The 26,775-nt window shown below is 51.9% G+C and overlaps 1 protein-coding gene across 6 annotated transcripts in view; it reads left to right on the top strand.

The window, feature by feature from the left end:
• DOP1B (DOP1 leucine zipper like protein B) overlaps nucleotides 1-26,775 on the top strand; it is a 63,987-nt gene that overhangs the window by 7,830 nt on the left and 29,382 nt on the right. For all 6 annotated transcript variants that reach the window (XR_013960045.1, XM_080658286.1, XM_080658285.1 and 3 more), the window contains exons 3-15: nucleotides 8,187-8,368; nucleotides 8,685-8,855; nucleotides 11,171-11,360; nucleotides 13,112-13,210; nucleotides 13,490-13,613; nucleotides 15,492-15,601; nucleotides 15,827-15,941; nucleotides 17,185-17,305; nucleotides 19,975-20,094; nucleotides 21,540-21,642; nucleotides 22,377-22,568; nucleotides 23,710-24,391; nucleotides 25,929-26,200. Coding sequence is in view for 5 of the 6 variants with exons in the window: in XM_080658286.1 (XP_080514412.1) it covers nucleotides 8,187-8,368; nucleotides 8,685-8,855; nucleotides 11,171-11,360; nucleotides 13,112-13,210; nucleotides 13,490-13,613; nucleotides 15,492-15,601; nucleotides 15,827-15,941; nucleotides 17,185-17,305; nucleotides 19,975-20,094; nucleotides 21,540-21,642; nucleotides 22,377-22,568; nucleotides 23,710-24,391; nucleotides 25,929-26,200 (2,481 nt within the window). In the remaining variant the exon portion in view is untranslated. The remainder of the gene's footprint in view (nucleotides 1-8,186; nucleotides 8,369-8,684; nucleotides 8,856-11,170; nucleotides 11,361-13,111; nucleotides 13,211-13,489; nucleotides 13,614-15,491; nucleotides 15,602-15,826; nucleotides 15,942-17,184; nucleotides 17,306-19,974; nucleotides 20,095-21,539; nucleotides 21,643-22,376; nucleotides 22,569-23,709; nucleotides 24,392-25,928; nucleotides 26,201-26,775) is intronic.

Below are 26,775 nucleotides of genomic sequence, written 5' to 3'. Positions count from 1 at the left end.
CTGTTCTAGGTATCCGGGTACAGCAGAGAACAGGGGAAGCTGGGTGATAAACAAAATACATGGGATCTTAGCTGGATGAATATTGTTGGAACAGTAAGGAGGGAGGAGACGGTAAGTGTGGGGGGATGACACAATATTAAATGGGTCCATCGAGGAAGGCCTTGCCGAGAAGGTGCCATTTGACCAAGTTCCGAGGCTGTGCAATGTCTGAGGCCAGTGAGGTCACAGAGCAAGCGAGGGATGGGGAGAGCACAGGAGATGAGGCCTCAGCAGCAAGGGGTGGGAGGCTCCTGGTCTTGTAGGTCCTTTAAAGCAAGCCTGACAGTGGCCACCGAGTTTGCTGGGAGCTGAGCAGAGGGCCTGGCCTGGCTTCCGCCTGTTTGCTGGAACCACTTCCAGCTGCTCCCTGGGGCAGGAAACAGGACGGGTCGGGAGACGGGAGGGGTCGGGGAGGCAGGGATAGGGACAGCACAGAGCTGTTCCCATAAGGAGGGGGTGCTGTGGGGCAGGTCTGGATTCCAAACAGACTTCTCGGGATTGGCTAACAGGATTCCTTGTGGATAGGATGTGGGGGGTAAGAAAAAGAGGAGTCAAGTGCGGCTCCCAGGCTTTCTCCCGGGTTTTCAGCTTGAGGAGACCCAAGGATGGGGTGGGGAGACTGGAGGAGCTGGCTCTGCGGGTGGGCAGGGAGACGGGGTCCCTTTGGAATGGGTTAGTGTGATCAGGCAGATGTGTGTAGGCAGTTGGATGTGAGTCATACTGAATAAAAGTTTAAAAACACCACTTTTTGATCTAGTTGGTACCCAGTTCTCTAATCCCACTGCTGTGTCCTCTTTGCTCGAGCTTCCTGTCCTGCTGCTGTGATTAGGCAGTGAGTGGGAACAGCCCCCGTGAAACATTTACAAGATATCGCTGGGATGAGGGTGACACTGTCCCTACCTCAGCCCTGCCTGTGACAGGCGACACTCATAGAGAGCGCACTGTGTGCTGAGGACCTCCATGCGTTACTGTGTGATCCTCACAGCCTGTCGTGACATTGGTCTCAGTCTAAGCAGCTTGTGAAGGTCATGGCCAGCAAGTGGCCGAGGGAGGACTCAGACCCTGACTGCCTGGCCGCAGAGCCCAGCACCTGAGCTTCTTTCATGTCCCTGTCTGCGAGGCTCACCGAAGGGACAGGGCTCACCTCTGTGAAAGGGGCACTGTCTCCATCATCCCAGTGAGCTGGCTGCAATGATTAGTCCTGTTTTACTGTGAAGATTCACGTGCCCAATGTCATGCGGCTGTGGTTTTTATGGGTTGAATTTTATCCTCCAAACAAAAAGAAGTTGGGGTCCTAACGCCCAGTACCTCAGAAGGTGGCCTCATTTGGAGATGGGGTCCTTACAGAGGGAATCAAGTGAAAATGAAGTCAGTAGGGCGGGTCCTGATCCAGTGTGGTTGGTGTCCTTGTAAAAAGGGGAATCTGGACTCAGACACACGTATGGGAAGGCACCACGTGAGGATGAGGGCAGAGGCTGGGTGAGGCAATGATGAGCCAAGGAACCAGAGATTGCCAGCTGACCGCCAGAGTGAGAGCCCCCCTCAGCCTCGGAGGAACCAGCCCTGCCCACACCAGGACCTTGGACTTGGGGCCTCCGGGCTGTGAGGGCGCATTTCTGTTGTGGTGCGTGCTGTGTGGTGCTTTGTTACAGCAGGCCTGGCAAACAGGCATGGACACCTGGGTGCTGGGGACACAGCACTCAATAGCAAGTTCCTCCTCTCAGGGGCGCAAGGCGGTGGCGGCAGGAGGCAGACAACAAACAGAAATGGGGTGTTGGGTGCTCAACGCTAAGAGGAAACATAAACCAGGAAGGGAGAAGGATGGGTGCTAGTTTAGACAGAGATGGCTCTGATAACGTGACATTTGAGGTTGAGCAGAGGCCTGATGCAGTGAGTGAGCTGCTGGGGAGGCCATCTGGGGCCTGGGCCTGGGTCCAAGGTGCAGTGGGGGAGGGCGTGGCCGGCTGAGAGGTGACAAGAGGAGGGAGGAGGTACCAGGCTGGTCTCCTGGGAGGGCAGGAAGCCATGGAGCTTCAGGAAGGTTTGGGGCAAGGTGACTGCTGCCTCACCTGGTAGGAGAACCCCTCAGGCTGACGCCTGGGGGCGAGCCTGAGCCTGGGAGTGTCCGGTGGCAGCGTCAGCACCAGATCAGTTACTGATGGGGTTTGAGAAGGCGCTGGAGGGACAAGCCTTAGTCATTGCCTCTGCATTCAAGGCCACCTGAAAAAATAAACAAATAAAAGGACACCTGAAAAATAAAAAGGGCACTTGCCAGGAGTTGTTGTGAATAACGAATTTTCTTAAGGCTTTAGTGATGGTTAGATTTCTTGGACTCATGCATGTACACAGAAACTCAGTGAGTACATTAGTGACGAATAATAAGACATCTTTAAATGCAAATAGAATCAGTGCTGTAGTCTACAAGGGTCAGGTCAAGATGCTGATGAAGACACTGAAGCTCAGACTTGCTTGAGGCCTCCCAGCCCCACGGGCAGTATTTTAGCTGAGCCAGGACCGCGGGGAGGCCCACATGGGGGTCAGGGGTGAGGGTTTGGATGTCACGGAGTGCTGAGCGGCTGAGAAATGAGTGAAATGTATGTTTGGGGACATGGAAAGCGTGCCACCAGCCATCTATGTTTCTTCATGGGAAGACGGGGAACATGGGTGACCATGGTGAGGGTGAGTGGCTTTGACAGTCTGCATGCTGTAGTAAATTCCGGAGGGACAGAATAAAGAGCAGTATTGGAACCTGTGCTGTAGGTGGTCTGTGAGACAGCGTGTTGCTTCCCCGCTCTTAACCAGGAGATTGGGCGGGGGGGGGGCGTGGTGCTCCTGTCGTGTGTGCATATGTGTGTGTGTATGCGCACACACATGTGTGGGTGTTCAGTGTTAACCCTGACACACTGGGCAAGTGGAGACGGAATGACACTCCCATGACCTGCCCACGGTAGGTGACGGCACTCTTTCTGTGTGCGAAGCCAGGTGGTCAGGTCGCTTGTGACGGGCTGCACAGCTGATGAGAGGTGGGGCCCTGTGTCCCTCATCATGTCCTCCATCATGTCCCCAGTATTGCCTTTCTGGGTTCTTCCTCCCGAGTGAGTCCAGCAGAGCGCCCCTTCCACAGCCGAGCCAGCGGCTAAACTGCTCCGAGTGCGTGTGTGAGCTGCCGGGCCCAGGGCTCCAGCAGGGGGTTACGTCCAGATGCTTAGTACCAGCTGCGTGTGCACCACCGCTGTGCCCGCCTCTGCGGCCTGGCCTGGTATTTGCCCAGAAAGTGCAAGTCAATATTCACTGAGACAAGGTAAAGCTGACTCAAAAGAAGAACTTTAAAAAGGAAACTGTATTCTGACGCAGCGGTCTGAGCTGCTGCCGGTGGCTTCAGAGCCCCTGGGATCTGGGACGTGGCTGTCCGAACCTGCGAGTCGACTGACCGGCTGCCCTGCGTGCAGTAGTGACGGTGATATTTTAGTAGCTGACGCTTTTGAGGAGGCAGCTCCTTGTTTACAGAGGCATTGAACACGGTCAGTCCCCCCGTTAAACAGGAGCTGACCTCACTGGCTGCCTGTGAGCCCCACCCGTGTTGTGCCTTTTTCTCCAGCTGTCACGCCCCGCCCCCCCCAACCCCAGCCTGGCAAGGTGGCCAGGCGCTGCCGTTCCAGGTGAGGCGGGACACACTTAGCATCCGTGCTCGGCCTCCTTTAATGTGGGAGGCCCTGCCAGTCCTGTTCTCTTTCCATTCTTTCTGGAAGGGTGGGCACTGCTGGTGGCCCGTGGCAAATGCGTAACGATGTTCCAGCTGCTGCCACCTGGCCGGTCTTACCCACGTACTACTTTGTGTTCGTGGCAGGAAATGAGCGCCCTCATAAAGCTGGCCGACTTCCGGAAGGATACCAGGCGGTGTTTTGCCATTTGCTTGATGGAGATGCTTTTAACTGGCGACGAGCACCTGGCGCTCTGAGTCAGCCCTCACTCGGTGCTTGGCTCTCTCCTAGGGAAAGGGAGCATTTACCATTTCATTTCACAGGCTAGCACAGTGTAGAATCAAACACAGTTCCCCCGCCCATGTTGTAAACTACCTTTAAAATGTTTTAAATTGTGATAAAATACACATACAGTTTATCATCTTAACCATGTTAAGTAAAATATGCACAACATAAAACTTATTGAATCAGCTTTTGAATCATTTTAAGTGTATTGAATTACTTTTTGAGCCCATGGTCTACCCTTTGGGGTTTTTATGGTGTTTCTCACATGACCGGTCTGGACCGGCTACAAGTCCCCGAGAGGGTCAGACTGTGTCACAGTAAATCAACATGACAGACGCCATCTGGGTGGAGCCAGTAAGACACTTCCTGGTCTCTATTAATGAAGCTCGGGTGTGGTTCAAGCCTATTTTTTTCAAACTTTTATTGTGTTTTATCATTTTGTTTTGCTGAGCCCATGAATCCAATGATGTTAAAAATATTGCAATTATACCTTAATGATAACTCAAGTAATACTTTTAAACTAGTATAGTCCATGAGTGAAATAAATAAGGAAGTTTAATTTCCTGTTTAATTATAGTTTCTCCTTTCTGTTTAGATGTTTAAAAAGTAATTTTTGGAAACATGACGCTTTTTTCCTTCCCAATTTATTTGTTTTCCTTAGAGATTTATTCTATAGTTGTAGAAGAACATGTCTCAAAAATATTTTATTATGCATCATTTTTTTAAAAATATATTTTATTGATTTTTTACAGAGAGGAAGAGAGAGGGATAGAGAGTTAGAAACATCGATGAGAGAGAAACATCGATCAGCTGCCTCTTGCACACCCCCCACTGGTGATGTGCCCGCAACCAAGGTACATGCCCTTGACCGGAATCGAACCTGGGACCCTTCAGTCCGCAGGCCGACGCTCTATCCACTGAGCCAAACTGGTTAGGGCTTATGCATCATTTTTATTCAGTGACCCGTCACTTTGGGTTTCTGGTTTCGTGAAAAACACAACCCAAACAATGGAACTTCCCCAACAATGGAACCGTGCTCTCCAACTTTCTTCCTGGAGAAGGGTCCTCCCAGCAAAGTGAGGGGACAGAGCCTGGAAGGAGAAAGCAGGGTCAGGGCTGCAACAGCTGGCAGTGTGAGAGGGAACCTCTGCAACAGCTGGAGGGGGGAAGGGAACCTCTGCAACAGCTGGAGGGGAGGGAGAGGGAACCTCTGCAACAGCTGGAGGGGAGGGAGAGGGAACCTCTGCAACAGCTGGAGGGGAGGGAGAGAAGAAGAATTCAGTCGGAGCAGCTGGTTCTCCCTCACCGGCCCGCCCCAAGCTGCACAGGGTTACCGGGAGAGAGCACCTTTCCTTAACGGCACCCCGGGTTGGGCCGTATTTCACGTCAAGCGTGTTTTTGGGATGCTGGCTTTCAGGGTGGGGGGCCGCAACCCTGTTTCCTCCGTGTGCTGTCACTGGGAGCAGGAGCGCAGTCTGGGGGAGTCCGGGGCCAGGAGCGCATTTCCACCGTGGAGATTCCAACTCCAGTCCTACGACGCGAAAAATTTTCATTCACTATGACTTCTAAAGCCTGTGCTGGAAGTGACACGGGTGACCCCGCTCACCTCACTGGCCTGTGTGAGTCTAGCTGCCGCGTCTAGGCTCAGAAGGGCAGAGAAATGTGACTTAGCGGTGGGCACAGCCCGAGGCGAACAGACACTTGGGTGTCTCCTTTCCACCTCAGGTGGCCTCAGAACTCACGGAGCGAAGGTCAGATTTGGACCCCGGCTGGTGTGGCTCAGTTGGTTGGGCGTCATCCCGTGAACCAAGAGGTTAGGGGTTCGATTCCCCATCAGGACACATGCCCAGTTTTCAGGCTCTATCCCCGGCCCGGGTGGGGGAGCATGTGGGAGGCAAAGCCAAAAGCATGCGTTTCCCGTCACCTCCTCCCTCCATTGTTTGTTCTTTGGGATTCTTTGGATAAAAGCACATTTAAATATCCTGTTGGCTTTACCTTTGTTTTAAGATATTAGACTCTGAAAAATAATGTTTCAATGTAAATCTCTAGTTTATCTATTTTTTAAGGATTTGTTATTGATTTTTAGAGAGAGAGGAAAGGGAGAGAGAGAGAGAAACATCGATGTGAGAATGGAACATAGATCCTACAAGCCCCCTATCTGGGATTGAGCCTGAAACTGGCATATTCCCCAACCAGGAATTTAACTGGCAACCTTTCATTGCCCGGGATGATGATCAACCAACTCAGCCACACTAGTTTATCAATCTATGTATATAAAAGACTAATATGCTAAGTGTTTGTCCAACCGGTAGCTGTGACGCACACTGACCACCAGGGGGCAGACGCTTAACGCAGGAGCTGCCAAGCTGCAGTGACTGGGCAGTGGCGGTTCTCAGGTGACACACCCTGAAACTAGAGAGGAGGGAGCCCTGTTCCTCGTGGGGCCGCACAATTCCACCTTTGACCGTGGATTGTGTTGCAGCTGGGGCACTGTTGGCCCTGAATCTGGTTTTCTGCACACTTGCATTTGCGTTCCACACCCTGTACAACAGCAACTTTGCAGAGTGCCCTCTTGCACTCTGGGACCCCTTGGGGGATGTCTGAGAGCTGCTTTCGGCCCAATCCCCACAGGCCAGGCCAAGGGACCCCACCTGCCGGAGGGGCCCTTCTCCCCGCGCCCTCCCCCCCCGCCGCCAATTCTGCAGACGCCCTTCAAGCCACGGCGTCACCCCAGATGTGGCAGGCTGGGGAGAGGCCATGGGAGGTTGGCTCCAGGGCGTGTCTGGCCCAGTCTCGCCCCGCTGGCCACCTTCTAATTAATTTCCTTTCAATGTGCATGAATCTGTGCACCAGGTCACTAGTTTTTTTAAAATGTAGTTTATTGAACTCGAGAGTTTAGTTAGACTACAGGCTTCTGATGAAAAATACTCTTTTCCTTCTCATCCCTTTACCTCCTTTGAAGCCTCAGTGTTTATTTTAGAGGTGGGATCATTTCGTTTGTTTATAAAGCTGTTGTGTCCTAAGATGGTCCGGGGGCCAGCGGCTCTGACTCACGGCAGAGTGCAGTTGGCGTTGCCCGAGTCTGCCACTTCGTTAGGCACAGAGGGCTGAGGATGTCAGAGAGGGAGACAGACCTGTCCTGGAGTGGCCGGCCGCCTAAGTCAGACCATTAGGCAGACAGTTGCTGGAACAGCATTGTAAGTCGGTGGCAGGTGTGCACGTGGAAGCCAGTGGAGGAGAAACTGAATGTGGGAGGGGACCATTCTGCCTCCACGAGGGGAGCCGAGCTGGTTTCGTGTGAGGAAATCGGGGTGGGAAGGAAGGCCTTTCGGCAGAGGGGCAGCGAGGGACTGCCAGGGGCTGTGTTGTTAGGCTGTGAAGCTGAAGCGGCAGGAGGCGTGCTGTGGAGGCCTTTGAATGGCTGGTTTAAGGAGTGTGGACTTCACCCTGTCGGCCTTCAGTAAACATTTGTGTGAGTACGTCCGCCATAGTGCCAGACACGCAGTATTATAAGCCTGAGTCATGAGGACCCACCCGGCCATGGTGCTTAGCACTTGGATGGTCGGCATTGACCGCTCACACCCCATAAGCACACACCAGGGATACGTTAGTACAGATAGGGCCCGGGTCCTGCTTGCGGGCATGCAACCCTGGAGCCAGCAGGGTCCTGTTTTCCAGCTGAGGGACTGACTGCGGAAGGTGCCCGGAGTCACAGCTGAGAGGGCCCCCACCCATCTCTTCTGGGCACCACCTGGCTGTGAGGGGCAATTCAGACTCATCTCCCTGGACAGAGGTGCAGGGGCATCCAGGGAGCACAGTCTTCCCAGGGTCGGAGGTCACCTCGCCCCACATGGCATGCGTGTGCCTGCTCTGTGCAGACTGGGCCTTCCCCAGGGACGCACACGCCTCACCGTGCACAGGTGCTTACGTGTGGCCTGACAAGGGAGACAGTTTTCCCTTGCCCTCGAGTCCGGAGCCTGCCTCTTCCCCAGCATTGCAGGGGCATTCCCGGCATCGTGTGCTGGAGCCTGGCTGGTGCTCCAGGCCCTCCGTCCATTCGCTCTGTTCTCCTGTTCTGTCTCGCCTCTCATAGCCACCTGGGCCTGCTGGTGTCTCCCATTGTCATCATCACCTTCTTCCTCGTGTGTTTCTCGTTTCCAGGCTCTTCAGAGCAACCTGAAGTATTCCCTGTTGCCACGACGGCTCCTCATCAGCAAGAGACTGGCTCAGTGCCTGCACCCTGCCCTGCCCAGTGGGGTGCACCTGAAGGCCCTGGAAACCTATGAGATCATCTTTAAAATTGTGGGCACCAAATGGCTGGCCAAGGATTTGTTCCTGTACAGGTACGCCAGCTTCCCCAGGGCCCCCTTTTATTATCCAGGTAACCCATGTTTGGTTCACAAGATCAGTGAGTGATAAACTGTAGAATTCAGAGAGTGTGCAGCGGTCACCAGATGAGGGCCATTTCCCGGAGCCTGTCCTCCAGACGTCTCTCAAAGGGCGTGGGTGTGTGCTGGCCCGTGGCCCCCTCTGTGCTGGCAGTGCGTCCCGACCGTCTCAGGACAGGCAGGTGTCTGCATCTCCAGCTTAGACGCCAGCAGCTGCCCATCTGGAACTTCTCAGTGGGTCTCACTCACCCCCTCTCTCTTCTCCCCAAAGCTGTGGGCTGTTCCCGCTCCTGGCGCACGCGGCCATGTCGGTGCGGCCCGTGCTGCTGGGCCTGTATGAGAAGTACTTCCTGCCACTGCAGAGGCTGCTCCTGCCCAGTCTCCAGGCCTTCGTCATCGGCCTGCTGCCCGGCCTGGAGGAGGGCTCGGAGATCTACGACAGGTGGGTCTCAGTGCGCCAAGGCTCCCCCGCCCCCTGTTCAGGCTGTCGTGGGCCAAGCTGCTGGTGTCTTGTGTGAGGATCTGGGGGAAAGTGCAGAGATGTACGAAGCAGGGGCAGGTGTGAAAGTGGGGCCAACCGTGTACATATCTGGTCTGGTCTCTGCTTGACCAAATACCATGTTCTCCTGGGAACACCTCCATTTACGGGTGGGGAGGAAGGAAAGGTTTCCGGGTCTCACAGTCCAAGTGACACGACGGGGTTCTGACCCACGAATGGCAGACCCGAGTCCTTCCTGCCGCACTAGGCTGCTTGCCAATAAGAAAGCCAGGCCAGGTCCCCTTGCTGGGCAGGGCGTGAAAAGGCGATGCTCAGCAGGGTAGCTGGACGCATTTCACTTGGAGAAATTTGTGAGGCTGACACGGCAGGCGTTTCAGTCCCTGCTTAGGCGGGGAGAGAGCAGACCCATTCAGACTGCTGAGTGTACACGGTGTCCTGCTTTTCTGGAGAACTGATGGGAGGCTGTTCCCACATGAATAGAGCGATCAGCCTCTGTTCACGTGATCGTTTTCAGGGCCCACGTGCAGCCCGACCGGGAGGCTTAGAAACCTCTGGGCTGGCAACAGTTTTCATGTGATTAGATTACACACCCACCACTCATTCCACGCCAGTCACCCCACCTTTGCCTTGGTGTTGGGGCTGCCCGGCAGGGGGTGGGGGGTGCAGGGGTGGAATCAAGGAATCGATCCAGGGTCTGCTAGCCAAGGGAACCAAATAATCAGAACGGCGTGAGGGCGTGTGCTAGTGACCAAGGGTGATTTAAGTCACCGGGATCTGTGTGGGATTTGACAGGCCGCCAGGAATTTAAGCCTGACCATTTCCAGCTGTCACATGGAGTGGGCGGGTGCAGCTCTCAGTTCTGGTGGAGAATTACGTGTACAGTGGGTGGGGTCACTTGGATCTGCTGCCTTAGGAGGCAGTCTGGCTCCCTGCCATTTCAAAGCCTGACTACCATGCCCAGTGGCTGCCCATGGTGAGGTGAAAGGTCAAGGTCACAGAGGGGTCAGTGAGAGGACCTTTACCAGGCTCTGTCTCTTGACTCCTAGACCCAGGCTCTTCCTAGAGGTTCTGGCTCATTCATGTTGACCAACTGGATGCATGTATGTCTGTGTGTGTGCAAGTGCTTTTTCCATTATCTGACAGTGAACACCAGTTCCCCAAATGTCCTGCATTTAAAAAAACCTGTAAGCGTGAATGGTAGAAGGGTGTCAGTAGTTGGGGTGTTTCTGTGTGTTCTCTTAGTTGAGAAATGGGGGTTCACTATTTTTTCCTAACACTTGGTTTCTTGACATTGAACCCAGAGCTAGGAAAGCTGCATTGGTCACGGGTAGATGGGCTGGGACAGGAAGCCAAGCCCAGTGTCTTCAGCCCCCAGAAGTGGTTCAGTACCAGCTCTCCGAGGAGATGCTGGGCGAGGGTTCTAGAACCTCTGAGCCGTACGTCTGGGTACAGTCATTGAGGCGATCGCGTAGGATTTTTTTGTCACTGTATCCCTGTCTGTCTGAGAGAGTTTGGCGGCTGTTTCTTCCAAGTTCTCCGGAATTGAGCCAACACCACGAGCAAGCACTGTACCAAGGACACAAGGCGGGTGTGGTGGGTCATGGTGTCGTGTTGGCGGAAATGCAAGGGGGTGAGGTAGGCTGGGGCTCAGGCAGGCGGGTGACCCACAGTGTCGTGTTGCTGGTTTATGCTGGTTAGTGAACCGTAGAAATGGGAGTTTGGGCCAGTGTTAGGCCTTAGTGTTCACGCTGGCTTTCTAACCCCGATGCCTGCACACTGCTCCTGGCCAGAGTTCCTTTGTTAAGAGCCTGTGCAGTAGCTGCATAGCTGCGGTGACCTTGACGCTGGGTGCTGTGGTGACCTCAGTGCTGCAGTGACCTGGGTACTGCAGTGACCTGGGTGCTGTGGTGACCTTGACCCTGGTGCTGTAGTGACCTGGGTGCTGTGGTGACCTCGGTGCTGGGGTGACCTCGGTGCTGTGGTGACCTTGACCCTGGTGATGCGGTGACCTCGGTGCTACGGTGATGTGGCCTGTCACAATCTGCCTGTAGGCTAGGAAGCTGTAGCTCTCAGGAAGTGTGTGTTTTAGCAGATTCAATGACAGTGGCAGGTGGACAAACACAGAAAGACAAGAGAGCCACAGCTCAGAATAGTGATTTCCATGGCCAGGGAGAGCGAGCTGGGCTATTCGTGGAGCAGCAGTGAGACGTGGGCATGTGGGGATCGAGCCCTTAACCTCTGTAATCTCTTGTCCACAGGACAGACGCTCTGCTCCTGAGACTGTCCCTGGTGGTCGGCAAAGAGGTGTTCTATGCTGCCCTCTGGGGGAGTGTCCTGGCGAGCCCGGCCATCCGCCTGCCCGCCTCGCTCTTTGTGGTGGGTCACATCAGCAGGGACTTGCCCGGCAAGGAGCAGAAGCACATGCTGGGGACGGATCACCAGCTCACGGTGGGTGCTGGCTTCTCGCTAGGGGTGTGGGGCCGCTGGGCACGCGGTCACGGGCTGTCCCTGGGGACACAAAGGGACGTCAGTGGAGTCCGAGTGTGTGTCATGATGAGCAGCTGAGCCAGACGAGGTGGGAGTGTCCTCAGGTGCAAGGAAACCCAGGATGGCGGCGCTTGTGTCTAACACATGCATTGCAGTGTGTATATTCGGACACGTGTCGTTCGCAGGCAGGGGGTCCTGCAGGAGGCCCTGCTCTTCAGCAGACGTTAGGGGTGAAGTTCCCGAGAGCCTTGCACAGAGTCTGCTGTTTTATAAAACCCGCTCGCTCCTCTGCCCGCTGCCTGCCCAGGAGGCTCCTCCTCTGGCCGCTGCCTGGGTCCCCCCCCAGCCACATCTCTTCTGGCTGCTCTCCAACCCAGACTGTCGGGGTTCCTCCGGTGCCCGTTCCTCCCCCTCGAGGACCGCTCTCTGTCCTGGCTCTGACAGGCCTTCTCAGGACCTTAGAAAACAGGAACGTCCCAGGTCTTGGTGCCTTTCCCAAAAGCACCTGAGTGTTTAATGGCCTGCTGTCTAGCGCCACCTAGTGGTGCACCCACACTTGGAACTTGAAATGTTGGAAATTGAATTCAGCTGTGAGAAAGGCAGCGCCTTGGTGTGAATTACTTCCCCTGAGTCCCTTCCTCGTGCAGAGTGGGGATAATAGGTCTTCCTCACAGGCCCTCTGAGGGTTATTGAAGAGACTGATGACACGCCCTGCACTTAGCACCCGGGAGAGCCTCATAAATACGTCCCCTTCTCTCCTGCCCATTGGTACCGCTTCTGTCTGTCTCTCTCTCCATGTTCACGGTCCTGCCGCAACTTCCGCAGTCTCGCTTCCGGACCACAGCATAATTTCTAACTGGTGTTTCTCCCTCCCATCCCCTGCCCATCCCCTCCTTGTCCATCACTCAGAGGTTTGCACAGCTTTGCTCATGTCTACACTGTGTGAAAAATACCTGGCTTCTGTTGCCCAAAGTCTAAACTCTAGAGTGTTCTTAACAGTCTGCTCCCAACCCACCAAATACCTCCCTCTCCCCTTCGGGCCCCCAACTCCCAGAGCCACCGCCCAGCCCGGCCTGGAAACTGGGTGGGCTGCTGTGTTTGCTCCCCCCTCCTGCACTCGCTGCCTCGCCCATCTTCTCCAGGGGTCTCCATGGAGATGCTTCCTGCCCTGTGAGCTTTCCCACAAAGCTTCATGGTTTTTCCAGCATAAAGGTCTCTCCCTCTCTTCTGTTGAATTCTCGTAGCTTTTTATTGACATTTGTCTTATACTCTTATCATCCACGATGCAACTGTGCTATACCTTCTGTGCTCAGAAAAGACGCTCAAAACAGGTACTGAATGGGTTTGGAGTCCATTGGACACAATGTCTTTGGAGTTTGAGTTTAGCCAAAAGTGCCTATTGGAACCTGAAGACATTCCTTTCTGTAATCATAGAATTTGAGGTCTCAGAACCCGACCATGTGGTCCAAAGCCCTCTGGCTATGAGACGAGCAGGTGAGGGCTGCAGTTGACCGGCCTCCCCACGTCACAGCCCCCAGCGTCTAGAACTCGAACCCAGGCTTCCCATGTCTATACCTGTTGTTCTCCTCGTGATTTAACAGGGCAGGTTCCAGGTCCCAGAAAAGTTACTTCCTTTCTCTGACCAAAGAGTAGCCTGCAAATGACATTAAACGCCTTGGGAATGAAACATCTGTATCGTTTATCATTTACAGGTGAAGGCTTTATGCGCATCACTGCTGGACTCCAATGTTCTGGTGCAAAGAAATACCCTGGAAATCGTTCTCTTCTTCTTCCCGTTGTACACTTGTCTGGTGAGTCGGTGTTATTAGGGTGAGGTCCCCGGTGTTTCTCAGGAAGCAGGGGCGACCTCAGTGTTGGTCTCAGCTGCTCTGTGATCACCATTTGCTCTCAGCCTCTAAAAGGCCCTTGTTCGCGTTTGTGAGGATGCTGGTCACACAGCAGGAATGGAATAGCTTCTGTCCCTGGGCTCCTGGAGAACTGTCTTTTAGGGGGAAGCTCTGGAGACCAGTGAGGAAGGGCCGCGTGCCAGGAGGTCAGTCACTGACCTGACCGTCTCCCTGTCCTGCTAGGATTCCGAGGAGAGAGCCATCCCCCTGCTCAGACCCGACGTCGTGCACATCCTGGCCGCCGCCGCCCAGACCCTGCTGCGGAGAGACATGTCTCTAAACAGAAGGCTGTACGCGTGGCTGCTAGGTACTGCGAAGCTCACAGCAAGTGCAAGTCCAGGGAGCCTCCCAGGCGGGTGGGTGGCAGAGACTTCATCTGGTGGCCTGTGTCTGAGGCCTCCCCTGTGGAGCATAACCTGTGCCTGTGGCCCTGGGCGCCTGGGTCCTGCCGTCCCCACCGCACTCTGCCTAGTTGGCAGCTATTTCTTTAAAAACAGGGAGATAATACGTAAGATTTTAAAAATGCTAACTGAATTCCACTTTAAAAAGCTTGGAATACCATGAAAACTGCCGCTAAACCTTATCCAAGTAGAAGCCAGTTGCTATAGAGAAGTTCCACAGGGTGAGGGCTGTGAGAAAACCACAGACGTGGAATGCGTGTGAAAGGCAGTTTTGCGCAGATGGACATGCGTGTGGCCTGGAGATGTTCAGGAGACACCTGGGTAACTGGGAGCGCGGGGCGCGTGCTGCTGTGCCTCACAGCCTGTGAACTTGTAGGAAAGGAGCCCTTGACTGTTGTCGGCAGTTTCACAGGGACAGGGTCCAGGAAGTCACAGGCTGAGACGCTCACCATTTTAAAGACTTAATTTTTCAAGTAAAGATGAAAATTATGAACAACAAATACATATCTATCAACAAGTGAACCTAAAAATCAAGTGAATTAAAAACCTGAGGAACAGAATAATCTGGTGAATATAATAGAATCGGGCATAGAAAGGGAGTGGACTGATAATTCTCAGGGGGAAAGGGGTATGGGGGGGTTTAGGAAGAGACTGGACAAAAATCATACACCTATGGATGAGGACAGTGGTGGGGAGGTAAGGGCAGAAGGTGGGGTGGGAACCGGGTGGAGGGGAGCCATGGGGGGAAAAAGGAGAAACAATTGTAATAATCTGAATAAAGATTTATTTAAAAATAAAAAAATAAAAAAAAACTTTTAAATTGAGCTAATGTGCAAAAAAAAAAAAAAGACTTAATTTTTCTTGAACAGTTTTAGGCGCCTAGCTAAATTAGGAGGAAGGGACAGAGGTTTCCCTTACCCTCCCTATTCCCACACAGGCACCACCTCCCCATCGTCAGCGTGCCCTCAGGGAGGTACATCTGTTACCGTTGATGAGCCTGTGTTGGCATGTGCAATCTCCCAGAGTCCGCAGCACACATTAGGGCTCGCTTTTGGTGTAGTACATACGGTGGGTTTGAACAAACATCTGATGACATGTATCCACCAACATGGTATCATACAGAGTAGTTATTAACCCCAACATATAGATCTTAGCACACCACAGTCAGAAAGCCCCCTTGACCCTCTCTTCCCTCTCTCCCCTGGTTGTGAAAGTTTCAGAAGTCATTGCATGGAAGCTTGTGAAGGATTTCACTGTGAATACTCACAGGCTCTCTCAGCATTTTTATCAAAAGGATGATTTTGTTAAATGCATACCTCCCTCTAGTGGGGCTGGTCCTGCTGTGTCCTGCCGCAGCCCCAGGAGCCTCAGGTTCTTTGTCCCACGAGGATGCTGCTCCTCGCTCTGCGGACCTCCCAGACCTGCCCAGGGTTCAGAAGGACGCACAGATGAGAATGCCTTGATGTCACATGATGCTGTCCAAATAAACACTGGTTTTAAAAAATGATACTTATTCCATTAGACCCTGGTAATCACTCCTGTCAAACACAATTGGGCTGAATTCGTGGGACAAACCAAATTGATGCCCGTTGAGATGGAATTCTGTCTGTCGGACCCTTAGCTCTCTCTCACTGTCAGGAGGGCGGTCGTGTGCCTTGGTCTTGGGAATCTGGTTTGTCGGAGGAATTTTATTTTTAGAAGTATCATAGCATGAGACCTTTGCAGTCTGATGCTCTCTATGTGTGCAGATCTCTTCACAGCTCATGACGCTTGTTCTTTCATAGGTTCAGACATCAAAGGAAATGCCGTCATGCCAGAATCCGAAACCTCAAATTCTTACGAAGACCAGTCCTCGTATTTTTTTGAAAAATATTCCAAGGACCTTTTAGTTGAGGTAAAGGAACATTTCTGGGAAGTCGACCCCAATTCCTGATCATGCGCTGCAGAGTATTTCTCTGCGGGACCTCAAAGTAGGCGTCGGGCATGTTGCTGGCATCCGGTCAGGAGCATTTGTGTCCTCAGTGCTGCACACCCGGTTTCCTTTCTGTCCCAGAGAACAGCCAGTCATGTCATGCTCCACTGTATACAGTATCCTCACGTGTGGCTTTAAAAAACATAGGGTCTGGCTGAGCTGCTGCACCAGGAGTTCTCAGACGCTGACGCAGAGGAACGCCACGCCGCGTACCTGAGGCCCTTCCGCATCCTCACCAGTCTGCTAGACAAGCCGGAAATAGGTACTGTTAGAAACGGGAATTAAACACGGTGAGAGAAAGTCAGCACTCCTTTCAAAGAGAATTTAACCTTGGGAATTTCAGAATCTTGAAGTACGTTACTCGTATTATGGGGTTCAGGTATCCTATCTGGGCACCACTTAAAAGCTTTACACGGAGGTTTGAACAGTTGTGTTAGGAAGATCCTTTGAGCTCCTATTGTGCGTGGCCGCGTGGGTGCCTGCCAAGCACTCACAGCGCTGACTTTGTAAGGACGCTTCTTCATCAAACATCAGACTTCAGATGAGCTTCGGTTTTATTTTCAAGAAAGTAGGGGCCGACCAGCAGGGCTCAGTGCTTGAGCGTCGACCTATGAACCAGGAGGTCAGGGTTCTATTCCCGGTCAGGGCACATGACCGGGTTGCGGGCTTGATCCCCAGTAGGGCACATGCAGGAGGCAGCCGATCCATGATTCTCTCCATTGATTTTTTTAAAAATATATTTTATTGATTTTTTACAGAGAGGAAGGGAGAGGGATAGAGAGTTAGAAACATCAATGAGAGAGAAACATCGATCAGCTGCCTCCTGCACACTCCCCACTGGGTACCTTTGAGTCCACAGGCCGATGCTCTGTCCACTGAGCAAAACCGGTTAGGGCTCAATTGATATTTCTATCTCTCTCTCCCTCTCCCTTCCTCTCTGAAATCAATAAAAATATATATTTTTTAAAAATAAATAAAACATTGTGCATACTTAACCAATGTCACCAAATAAATTCAATAAAAATTTTTAAAAATACAAGCGAGCTCAGGACAAGAAAAACAAAACATTATGCATGCGCCCTGCTCCACCCAGCAGAATCTGGCTTGATGTTACCTGAACTCCATCTCAGTCCTCTTACCTGTAATCAGGACATCAATTTAGCACCTGGTCGTGCAGCTGCTGTGAGGATTAAATACGTTAATAGACGTAAAAGGCTTAGAGCAGTGTCTAGCACACAGGAAGCTCTACAAAAATATTGGCCATTTTCAGGGGTGCTCATCCCCAGTTAACGTTGTCATTGCTACACTTTAAGTTTCTGAGCATTTTAGATGATATAAATCATCTGTATAGAGAGAGTTACTCTATACCAAGCATGTCAAACTCACGGCTGGAGGGCCGCCTGCCACGAGTTTGACATGCTTGCTCTATATGTTTCGTGTGTGTCATTTACTGACTTACAGATGGGTTGTTAATCTTTCTCTGGCCATTTTCCTTTTCGTTGCAGGGCCTCAGGTGGTTGGGGATTTGTTTCTCGAAGTCATCCGGGCCTTTTATTCCTACTGCAGAGACGCGCTTGGCTCCGATCTTCAGCTTAGCTACACACAGAGTGGGAGTCTGCTGACCAGGTCTGGGCTGGGCCTCCCACTTTACCCTCTTCCTCCCTCCCCAAAGCCAGGATTTCACTTCTCTGTGGTTTACCATAAATTGTGCAGATCTGGGACAGGAGACGCAGCCTAGGTCATCGTAACAATGAGTCGGTCCACGTGAAGTGACTGACGTGACTGACCTGAATCCGGGGAGGAGTCTAAAAGGGGTTTCATCTAGTCTCTGCCCTAGCCTGGGAAGCACAGACTGTATTTATTGGTCACGTATGAAGAGCTGTCAATGGAGGCAGGCGGATCTAGATTACCCAGTAGTGACTTACAGGGGGGAGGCTGTTGCGGGTGGCCATGAAGGGGAGCCGGGGACGTGAGTCTTCAGGAGATGAGGAGTTTTGGGGGTCAAGGTACGGGCTTCCCAGGCCACATGCTCCAGGACCCTGAGGGCAGGGGGAGGGGAGCATTTGGGAGCCAGCAGATACGTTGACCTGAAGTGTCTAGTTATCTATCAGCCCTATGTTTTGTTTTTCTTCCTTTTTTTCTTCTGTTTTTGTTCTTTTTAAGATAGTTCGACCTCTTATTACTTTACTCTTGATATAATTTCCTTCTGCCTGAATTGGCATTGGGTATATTGAAAATTTAAATCAACTGGAAGATTTTTCTGGTTTTTTAATTGTCAGTGTACCAAGAATTCTTAGCATTTGCTTTATTTCTCCCCGAGTAGTATGTTGTTTTTCTGAATATGAAAACAGTACATGCCCATTGTAGAATATAACAGTATTCGAAGATATCAAGAAAAAAGAGATTACCCATAATCCCACTGCCCTTCAGAGAAAAAAACAAAACATTTTAATTTCCTTCTAGATTTTCAATGTATAATATATATGTGTGTATATATATATCCTAATATATAAAAATCTAGGGTCCGTAATGACCAACCAAAGGCTTGACCAAACACCAGAAGTCAGTCCTGCAGTCAGTGCTGGGTTGCTGGGGTGGGTGCAGCGACCCAGCACTGACTGCTGAGGGGGCTGCAGATCAGGCCCAGAGAGAGGCCTGAAGAGAGAGGCAGGGTCTGATCTGCACCCGCCGTGGCAGCTGTTGATCAGCCGTTGCTTCTCTTTCTCTCCTGGCCGCATCTCTGTTTCTCTCTGGGCCTCCCCAGGGGCTGCTGATCAGCCCCACCTCTCTGATCAGGCCCAGAGATAGGCCTGGAGACGCTGACTGGCATAGAAACCAACCAATCAGAACCAAATCTGGGTGAACTGTGAGGAGCCAATATCTGCCTAAGAGGCAGAGCTTTTGATGCTGACTGGCATAGAAACCGAACAATCAGAACCAAATTGGCCAGCAGGGAGGGCAGTTAGGGGTGATCAAGCAGACAGAGGCAGTATGGGGTGATCAGGCTGGCAGGGGAGAACAGTTGGGGGCGAGATCAGGCTGGCAGGGGAGGGCAGTTGGGGGCAAGATCAGGCCGGCAGGGGAGGGCAGTTGGGGGCGAGATCAGGCTGGCAGGGGAGGGCAGTTGGGGGCAAGATCAGGCCAGCAGGGGAGGGCATTTAGGGGCGAGCAGGCCGGCAGGCAGAGAGGTTAGGGGCAATCAGGCAGGCAGGCAGAGGCATTTAGGGGCATTTAGGCAGTCAGGCAGTTGAGCAGTTAGGAGCCAGCGGAGCGGTCCCAGATTGCGAGAGGGATGTCCCCCAAGGGGCCCCCAATTGGAGAGGGTGCAGGCTGGACTCAGGGAACCACCCCCCTCCATGCATAAATTTTGTGCACCGGGCCACTGGTGTGTGTGTGTGCGTGTGTGTATACAGAGAGAGAGAGAGAGAGGTCTATCTTTTAAGGATGGAATTACACTGTCTAGTTGCCTTTATTTTTTTTAATGCAAGTCGTGAGTAGCTCTACTCTCTCCTGTGGGTTATAATGGTTCCTTAGATTTCTCGGGAAAGATTTATCACTTTGTAAGAAATTCTGATTGATTTGCCATTCTCTTACTGATTGGCTTTTAGGTGCTTTCCACTTTTTTGGTATTTCTAAAAGTATATTTTTATTGATTTCAGAGAGGAAGGGAGAGGGAGAGGGAGAGATAGATAGAAGCATCAATGATGAGAGAGAATCATTGATCGGCTGCCTCCTGCACGTCTCATACGGGGAATCAAGCCTGAAATCTGGGCATGTGCCCTGACTGGGAATCGAACCGTGACCTCCTGGTTCCTAGGCCGATGCTCAACCACTGAGGCACCTTTTCAGTGTTTTTAATTACCTTGCAGTGGTACCCTATGTGCAAAGCTTTGTGGGGGGTAAATCCCTAGAGTCAGTTTCTGAGTCATAGAAGGTGCACATTTAAGTGTCAGCCAGATGTCCCCCCTGAGTGGTTGTGCCATGTGATTTCAACAGTAGAGCATCTAATTGCCTACAGTAGGACTAAAACTGGTTTTCTACATCACCTTCTTTTTACGAAAGCTCTTAAGCTTATTTCTAAGAGAATGTGTCGACATAGCGAGTGCTTAGGGTGGCATTGTACATGCTCTTTTCTATAGAAGAGCAGGGAGGGATCTTTTTATCTTAAACCACGTTTGTCGGTCTCTCTAGAAATAAGTTGTGAATGCTAAAGTGACTTTGTTTTTCGGACATGGTGCTCTTGTCAGACAGGGTTTCTCATAGATATATTTCTGAGTATCCCTCTCCCTTTACAGTACAATAAAAGAAAACAGAAATGCCTCTGAGATTGTTAAAACGGTGAACTTGCTGATCACTTCCCTCAGCACAGACTTTCTCTGGGACTACATGACGAGGTGTTTTGAGGATTGTTTCAGGTAAGTGTCCAGTTCAGGATAATGAACATTCCGGAAGGATTAGAGGGTTTCATGGTTTCGTAGCTGCGTATTGTGCTCAGATTACATGTAACGGGCTAAAGTTGGGTGGTTTCTGCTGAGTACACAATTGGAAAGAATTCACTTAAGATTATAATAGAATAAAAGGCATTGCCATCAAGAAGGTTCCCATCATCTTTGCCACACAATTCTGTGCCTCTTCATTTATTAAAGTCCAAGTATAGAACTCCCCCCACCAATCCCTCTTCCCGCGGCCCCCCACCCCCACCCCGTACATTTCCTAGTTGTTCTGATAAATCCGCTTTCCTCACACAGCTCTCTGGAGGCTTGATCTGTGAAGGAAGCTTGACTTTGTGGCTCTGTGACAGGACTCAGTGTTTGATCATCAGTCTCCTTAAGTTCCTACTGAAATCGGTGTATAACTCAGGGGTGGGCAAACTTTTTGACTCGAGGGCCACAATGGGTTCTTAAACTGGACCGGAGGGCCGGAACAAAAGCATGGATGGAGTGTTTGTGTGAACTAATATAAATTCAAAGTAAAGGAGCGGAGGGGAGAGCAAGAGAACCCTCCGCTCTTTTGGCTCCGCGGGCCGGATAGAACAGCCGAACAGGCCGGATCCGGCCCGCGGGCCGTAGTTTTGCCCAGGGCTGGTATAACTGGTCAGATAAAAGCATTCGTTTTTCAGCTGCTATAGTCAGCTTTATGTCACTTTGAATCTGGTGAATTACACCAGCTCAGAATCTCGGGTGGTGGTGACCTCCGGGGAGCAGTGAGTGGACAGGTGTCCAGCCTGTGCTGTGCTCTGGCCAGGCTCCTCCCCTGGGAGCAGGCCTTTGGGCTGGGATGGGAGCCTGGAATGGTTGCTGTTGACAGCGCTCCAGATCTCTGGGTGTGGATCCCATGTGGGTAGGAACCACCCTTATCCAAACTGATGACACTCACATCAACATGAACCTGTTTTGGAGACAAGCAGATTCAAGACACTTACTTATTTTTACTTTTTATTGTTAATCCTCACCCGAGGATATTTTCCCAGTGCTTTTTTAGAGAGAGTGGAAGGGAGGGGGAGAGACATCGATGTGAGAGAGAAGACACATAGATTGGTTGCCTCCTGCGTGTGCCCTGACCAGGGTTGAGGATCAAGCCTGCACCCCAGGTACGTGCCCTTAGCCAGAATCAAACCCAGGACCCTTCAGTTCGAGGGCTGTTGCTCTATCCACTGACCCAAACCGGCTAGGGCTCAAGACTCCTCGATACTTCTCTGTGTTAGGAAGTTTGAGGCACCAAAGCTTAAGGATTGGCCCTATAGAAGCTACATTTCATTATGTTTGAAATAGAATAAGTAGTTTTATTGAAAATTAAAGAAATGTTTGAATTATTGTAGGAGAAAGACTTGATCTCTTTTTCTCTCCTGGGACTTCCATAGACCAGCGAAGCAGAATCGCACTGCTGAGCGGAGCGTCAGCCCTGCCCCCACGGTCTCGGAGCTCTGCACCCTCCTCGTGTTCCTGCTGGACGTCATTCCCCTGGTGAGGGCCTTTGCTGGGGAGGGATGGCTCGGCGCTTGCTGTTACGTTTTTATCTTTATTTCTTACATTGATTTTTGGAGAGAGGAAGGGAGAGAGAGAAAGAGAAACGTCGATGTGAGAGAAACAGATCAGTTGCCTCCCGCACACACCCTAACCAGGGATCAAACCTGCCACCTGGGTATGTGCCCTGACTGGGAATAGAACCCGCCAGCCTTTGGTGTAGGGGACAATGCTCCAACCAGCTGGGCCGCTGGCCAGGGTTCTGTTACGTTTTCATTAGTCTGGTTGGCCTGTTTAACAAATCTGCTACATTTTATGTCTTATTTAAAAGGGGTTATAACGTTTGAGCCAGCTTAAAGGGGGCTGAGCTGAAGTCACGTAAGCCGATGGTGAACTGGGTGTCATGCTGTATTTAGGAGTGGAAGTGAATGTATTTCCTGCTTACTAGTAAACTTCTGTAGTTGGCCAGTTTCCCCAAAGGAAGCTCATTTCCTCGACGTAGAAATAAAGGTGGCAGTGATTTTCTATTAGAAAGGGGAAAGCCACTTGAAAGGAGAAGACAGAAGTCTATGATTTGTCCAGATCAGAAGGAAATACGTTTTGTTCTCTGATTTGGGAGTTAACATGAAGCTTCCTTACGCTTTAAAAAAATGGAACTAAGAAGCGTTGTGAGGTGCATTGTTTTCCTTGATTGTGAGCCGAACCACATCCATTAACCCGTGTCTACTTCCCAGGAACTCTACTCTGAGGTGCAGACCCAGTACCTCCCACAGGTGCTCGCCTGCCTGGTGCAGCCTCTGGCCGAGGACTTGGAGGCTTTAAGCTTGCCCGAACTCACGCACGCCCTGAAGACGTGTTTCAAGGTGCTCAGCAAGGTCCAGATGCCGCCTTCCTACCTGGATGCGGAGGCCACGAGCAGAAACTCGGTACGTGCCAGGAGCAGCCAAAATGGAAGGAGCTTGTGCCTTCCTGGGAGCAGAAAGTAACTCAGGGTCGGTTAGCATAGGTGTGAGGACTGGAAGATCTGTAAGTAATCTCTACAGTACGCTTCTCCAATCCTCACTCTATGGAAGTTCTTAGCATGGATGTTAGCCCCCTCCCCTTGCCCACGGGATGAGCTGTGTGAGGGACTGGAGTCTCAACCCACTGACTAGTTACCGACTGCTGCCTCGGTTGCAAAGTTAGTCCTTATTTCCCCCCAAAAGCTATTGCAGATCATCTGTTTAATCTGGGGCAGAGGCTCTGCTCTAGCTATTGGAGAAAAATGTTCTAATAATGACTTAAGATATAAATTTAAGTATGTGCAGTCTACAAATTAAAAAGAATGTCTCAAAAATTGCAAAATACTCTCTTCAGTCTTCCCTAGAAAGCACCAGAGGTTATATGCTAAGGAATTTTAAACGTAATGTGGTATTATCTAAGTAACAGTATAAGAAAAGAGGTTGGCTCATTGAAGGTTGATGTTTCATCCCTCTGGAAAAGCCACACAAATACGTACAGCAGGTCTTCGAACAGCATCGTTTTGTTACAACGATGAGATGCCATGGGAACTCGACTCCTGTTTATATCAGTTAGTCTCTGATAAATCGCTTTCCTGTTACATCATTTGGTTTAAAGTTGCAAAATCTATTGACATTAAGTGAGGACTTACTATACACATACATGTGTGTGTATGTGTTTATATGTGTTATGTGTATGTATGTATGAAAACTTTGTTCTAGCTTTCTCCTCTTATTTTATTTCTTCATGTCTTTATTTTACCCTCAGCCCGATTTCCTCATTCATATTTTTAAATCTGTCAAACTGTTTTTAACTAAGTTTTTTTTAATGCTGAAGAGTCTAAATAACCCGGAGAGCATGGCGGTCTGTCTGCCCCTCCTCGGGCCGGTGCCTCTGCCCGGCCTGTGTGCCGTCTTCACTGTGTTATACACTGTGCACAGGGTCCTGTTGGTGTAGAGAATTCTGATTTTAAAACCAAGAAGAGCACATTTACTGTTTGCCTAATTTGGCTGATATTCAAACCCCCTGGTCTTACAAGTGCACATTATAAACTTCCATTTTTTGCAGAGTCCAGTAAAAGGTGAAAACAGTGACATAATTTCAGACACAAAGGCTGTACTCCCAGGTGATGAAGACGCTGCGTTTCCTGCACTGAAGTCTGAAGACAGCGGGATTGGGCTCAGTGCGTCGTCGCCAGAGCTCTCGGAGCACCTGCGGGTCCCCAGAGTCTCCCCTGAAAGAGACGACGTTTGGAAGACGGGCGGGAGTATGCAGAGGACGTTCTTCCACCTCCAAGAGCTGATTGCCAACTTTGCGCACAAGAACATCTTCGGAGTCCAGCTGGCGGCGTCCGGAGAGGAAAGCAAGGCCGTGGAGCCCGCAGGCCAGCAGGACGAGGGTGTGCCTCGGGGCCCGGAGCCCAGCCCCCGCGGCCGGAAGAACTCGTGGGATGCCAGGCCCATCAGCGTGCCCCAGTTTAAGCAGATGCTCTCAGACTGGTTCACAGTTCGAGGGTCTCCATTTAAGACCAAAAATGTGGAGCCACCATCACCTTTGCCCAGCAGCCCTGGCCAGACAAAGGGAGACTGGGCCGTGGACCAGGTGGTCCCTGACCTGGGCGGCTCCAGCGAGGCCTGCAGGGAGGCCTTTGCCGCCGCCTGCCACCTGCTGCTGGACTGTGCCACCTTCCCCATCTACCTGTCCGAGGAGGAGACGGAGCGGCTCTGGGAGACGCTCTTCCAGCCCTCCGGTGAGCGGGTGGCCCGAGGTGGCCCCTCTTGGGGACTCATGGTACTTAGGCTCTTGAGGTCTCAGAGGAGCTGGGATCATGTCGTCCAGGGAGGAACGTGGCCACACTCGCTTCCTCCCGTAGTTTCTAATCAGTTGTGTGTGCAGGTGGCAGATGGGTGAAGCTGGGTCTTTATTTTTATACGTTGGGTGTCTGTTCATTAAAAGGGCTGGAACATAAAAGGTGTTTGATGACCAGTAGACTATTTCATGAGAGCTGGCTTTAAAGACCTATGCATCCGTCTGCTAGGGCCGCCACGAAAAAGTGCCACAAACAAGCGGCTTAAGCAACAGAAACGTGTTCTCTCCAGTCCTGAGGCCAGAGTCTGAGCTCCGGGTGTGGGCAGGGCCGCGCCGCCCCGGCGCTCTGGGGAAGGCCGTGCTCCCGTCTCCCCTCGCTTCTGCCATGAGGCGTTGTAGCTCCAGTCTTTACACCGCTCTCCCTGTGTGCCCCCCTGTGTTCAGGTCTCCCCCTCTTAAGGACACCTGCTTTATGGGGTTGGGGCCACTCTGCTGTGATCCCACTGTAATTAACTATATAATGGGTTAGGACTTCAGTATAGAATATTGGGGGGCACAGTTCAACCCATAGCAGGCATTGTCTGGGCTCAGGGCCCTAACGACATACCATGGACCGAGCAGCTTAAACACTGGAACTTTATCTTCTCACAGTTCTGGGACCGGAAGTTCGAGATCAGGGTGTCAGCATAGTCGGTTCCTGGTGACATCTCCCCCTGGTTACAGACAGCCACCGTCTCACTCGGTGCTCACAGCCTGGGGGCTTGGGGGGGTCTCTGATGTTCCATCTGAAGGCCCTGCACTCAGGCCCTCATCTAAACCCAGGGACCTCCCAAGGCTCCACCTCCAGACCATCCCACCAGGGGCTGGGGCTTCCACATGAATTTGGACAGGTATCATTCCGTCCATAGCAGGCAGAGAGTACTTTAAACAAAGGGGGGTGGGGAGAAAGAGATAGAGGGGAAGGTGGGGAACAAGAAAGAGTGATTAGGGTGGTGGGAATGAATATAGGGCAGGATTTTCTGTCTAAGTCATTACCTTAAACTTCCACATCCTTGGTCTCCTGGCGCCAGCCGCCAGAGGCATAGACCTGCATGGACAATTGGTCCCTCCATCTGTTTCTGCCCTTTTCAAGCCAATGCCATGTGCCCTGCCACCAGGAGAGCCCTGGGAAAACAATTTGAACCCAAACGTGTGAATTTTACTTCATGTACATTAAGCAAAAATTTCACTGTATCTAAGTCTTTAAAGGAAAACAGACATTCTGAATCATCTCAGAGCCCTGAGGTTGAGGGCAAACAATTTGCCAGCGTATGAAAGCAGACACAGTCTCCTTCACCCTCTGGCCTGAGAGCTGCCTGCAGCCAGGCCACCACCAGAGGCCAGGAGGCCTCCCGGATCGCAGCGTTAGAGGCTGTGTCCGAGCACCGTTCTCGGGTGCTTTTGCTTGTTCCCACCCTGTCTGGTTGGCTTCCTTCCAGGGGCCGGCGAGTCCAGTTTTCCCGCGTGGCTGAGATCCCTCATGACCATTTGCTGCTGTGGGACCGACTGCTACCTCCAGAACGTGGCCATCTCCACGCTGCTGGAAGTGATAAACCACTCCCAGTCCCTCGCTCTTGTCATCGAGGACAAGATGAGGCGCTATAAAAGCTCTGGGTACAGCCCGTTCCTCGGCAAGCTGCAGATGGTGACGGTGCCTCCCATCGCGCCAGGAATCCTGAAGGTCATCGCGGAGAAAACGGACTTCTATCAGGTATTTCCGGCCAGAGAGCGGTGGGCGGGACCTGGGTCCTCCTCTCAGGCTATGTGCAGAAAGCTGTCCCCAGGGCTGTGGCCACTGTGGTGAGGGATGTGGCAGCTCTGGTGACACCAGATAGGACTGTGCCCGCCGTGGGTTCTGGCACAGGGCCTGGCCCTGGAGTGAGTTTCCAGTGCCAGCAGTTTAGCTGTGACTTGACCATTGGAAACCACATTCCCTTGGGTCAAAGTAAGTCATGGGCAGGGCCATGCGCCAGGCGGGGGTCAGTGTGCTCTGCAGAGAAGACGGCGTCGTCACATGGAAAAAGATGGACAAAGAAAGTTCTTTTATCTAAGTTGTCCCTATAATACCGTAATCCGGGAGACGCCTTCTCTGTGACCTGGAAGAATGCCTTCAGATAGCCTCCTCCAGATGTGGGGACCCACCGGCTTTGGAGCCTCACCCCGTTGGGTCGGGTGCTCCCTGGACTCGGGGAGGAGCTGCAGCTGGCCACTGGCCCCGCTTGTTTACGGAGCTGAGGTCAGGGCTGGGAGACGGAGGACTCACGTGGGATGCAATTTGGGTCCTGA

The sequence above is a fragment of the Plecotus auritus genome (genome assembly GCF_963455305.1).
Source record: "Plecotus auritus genome assembly, chromosome: 2".
Lineage (NCBI taxonomy): Eukaryota > Metazoa > Chordata > Mammalia > Chiroptera > Vespertilionidae > Plecotus > Plecotus auritus.
Note: the sequence above shows the minus strand (reverse complement) of the source record. Positions and strands in the feature narration are given on the sequence as shown.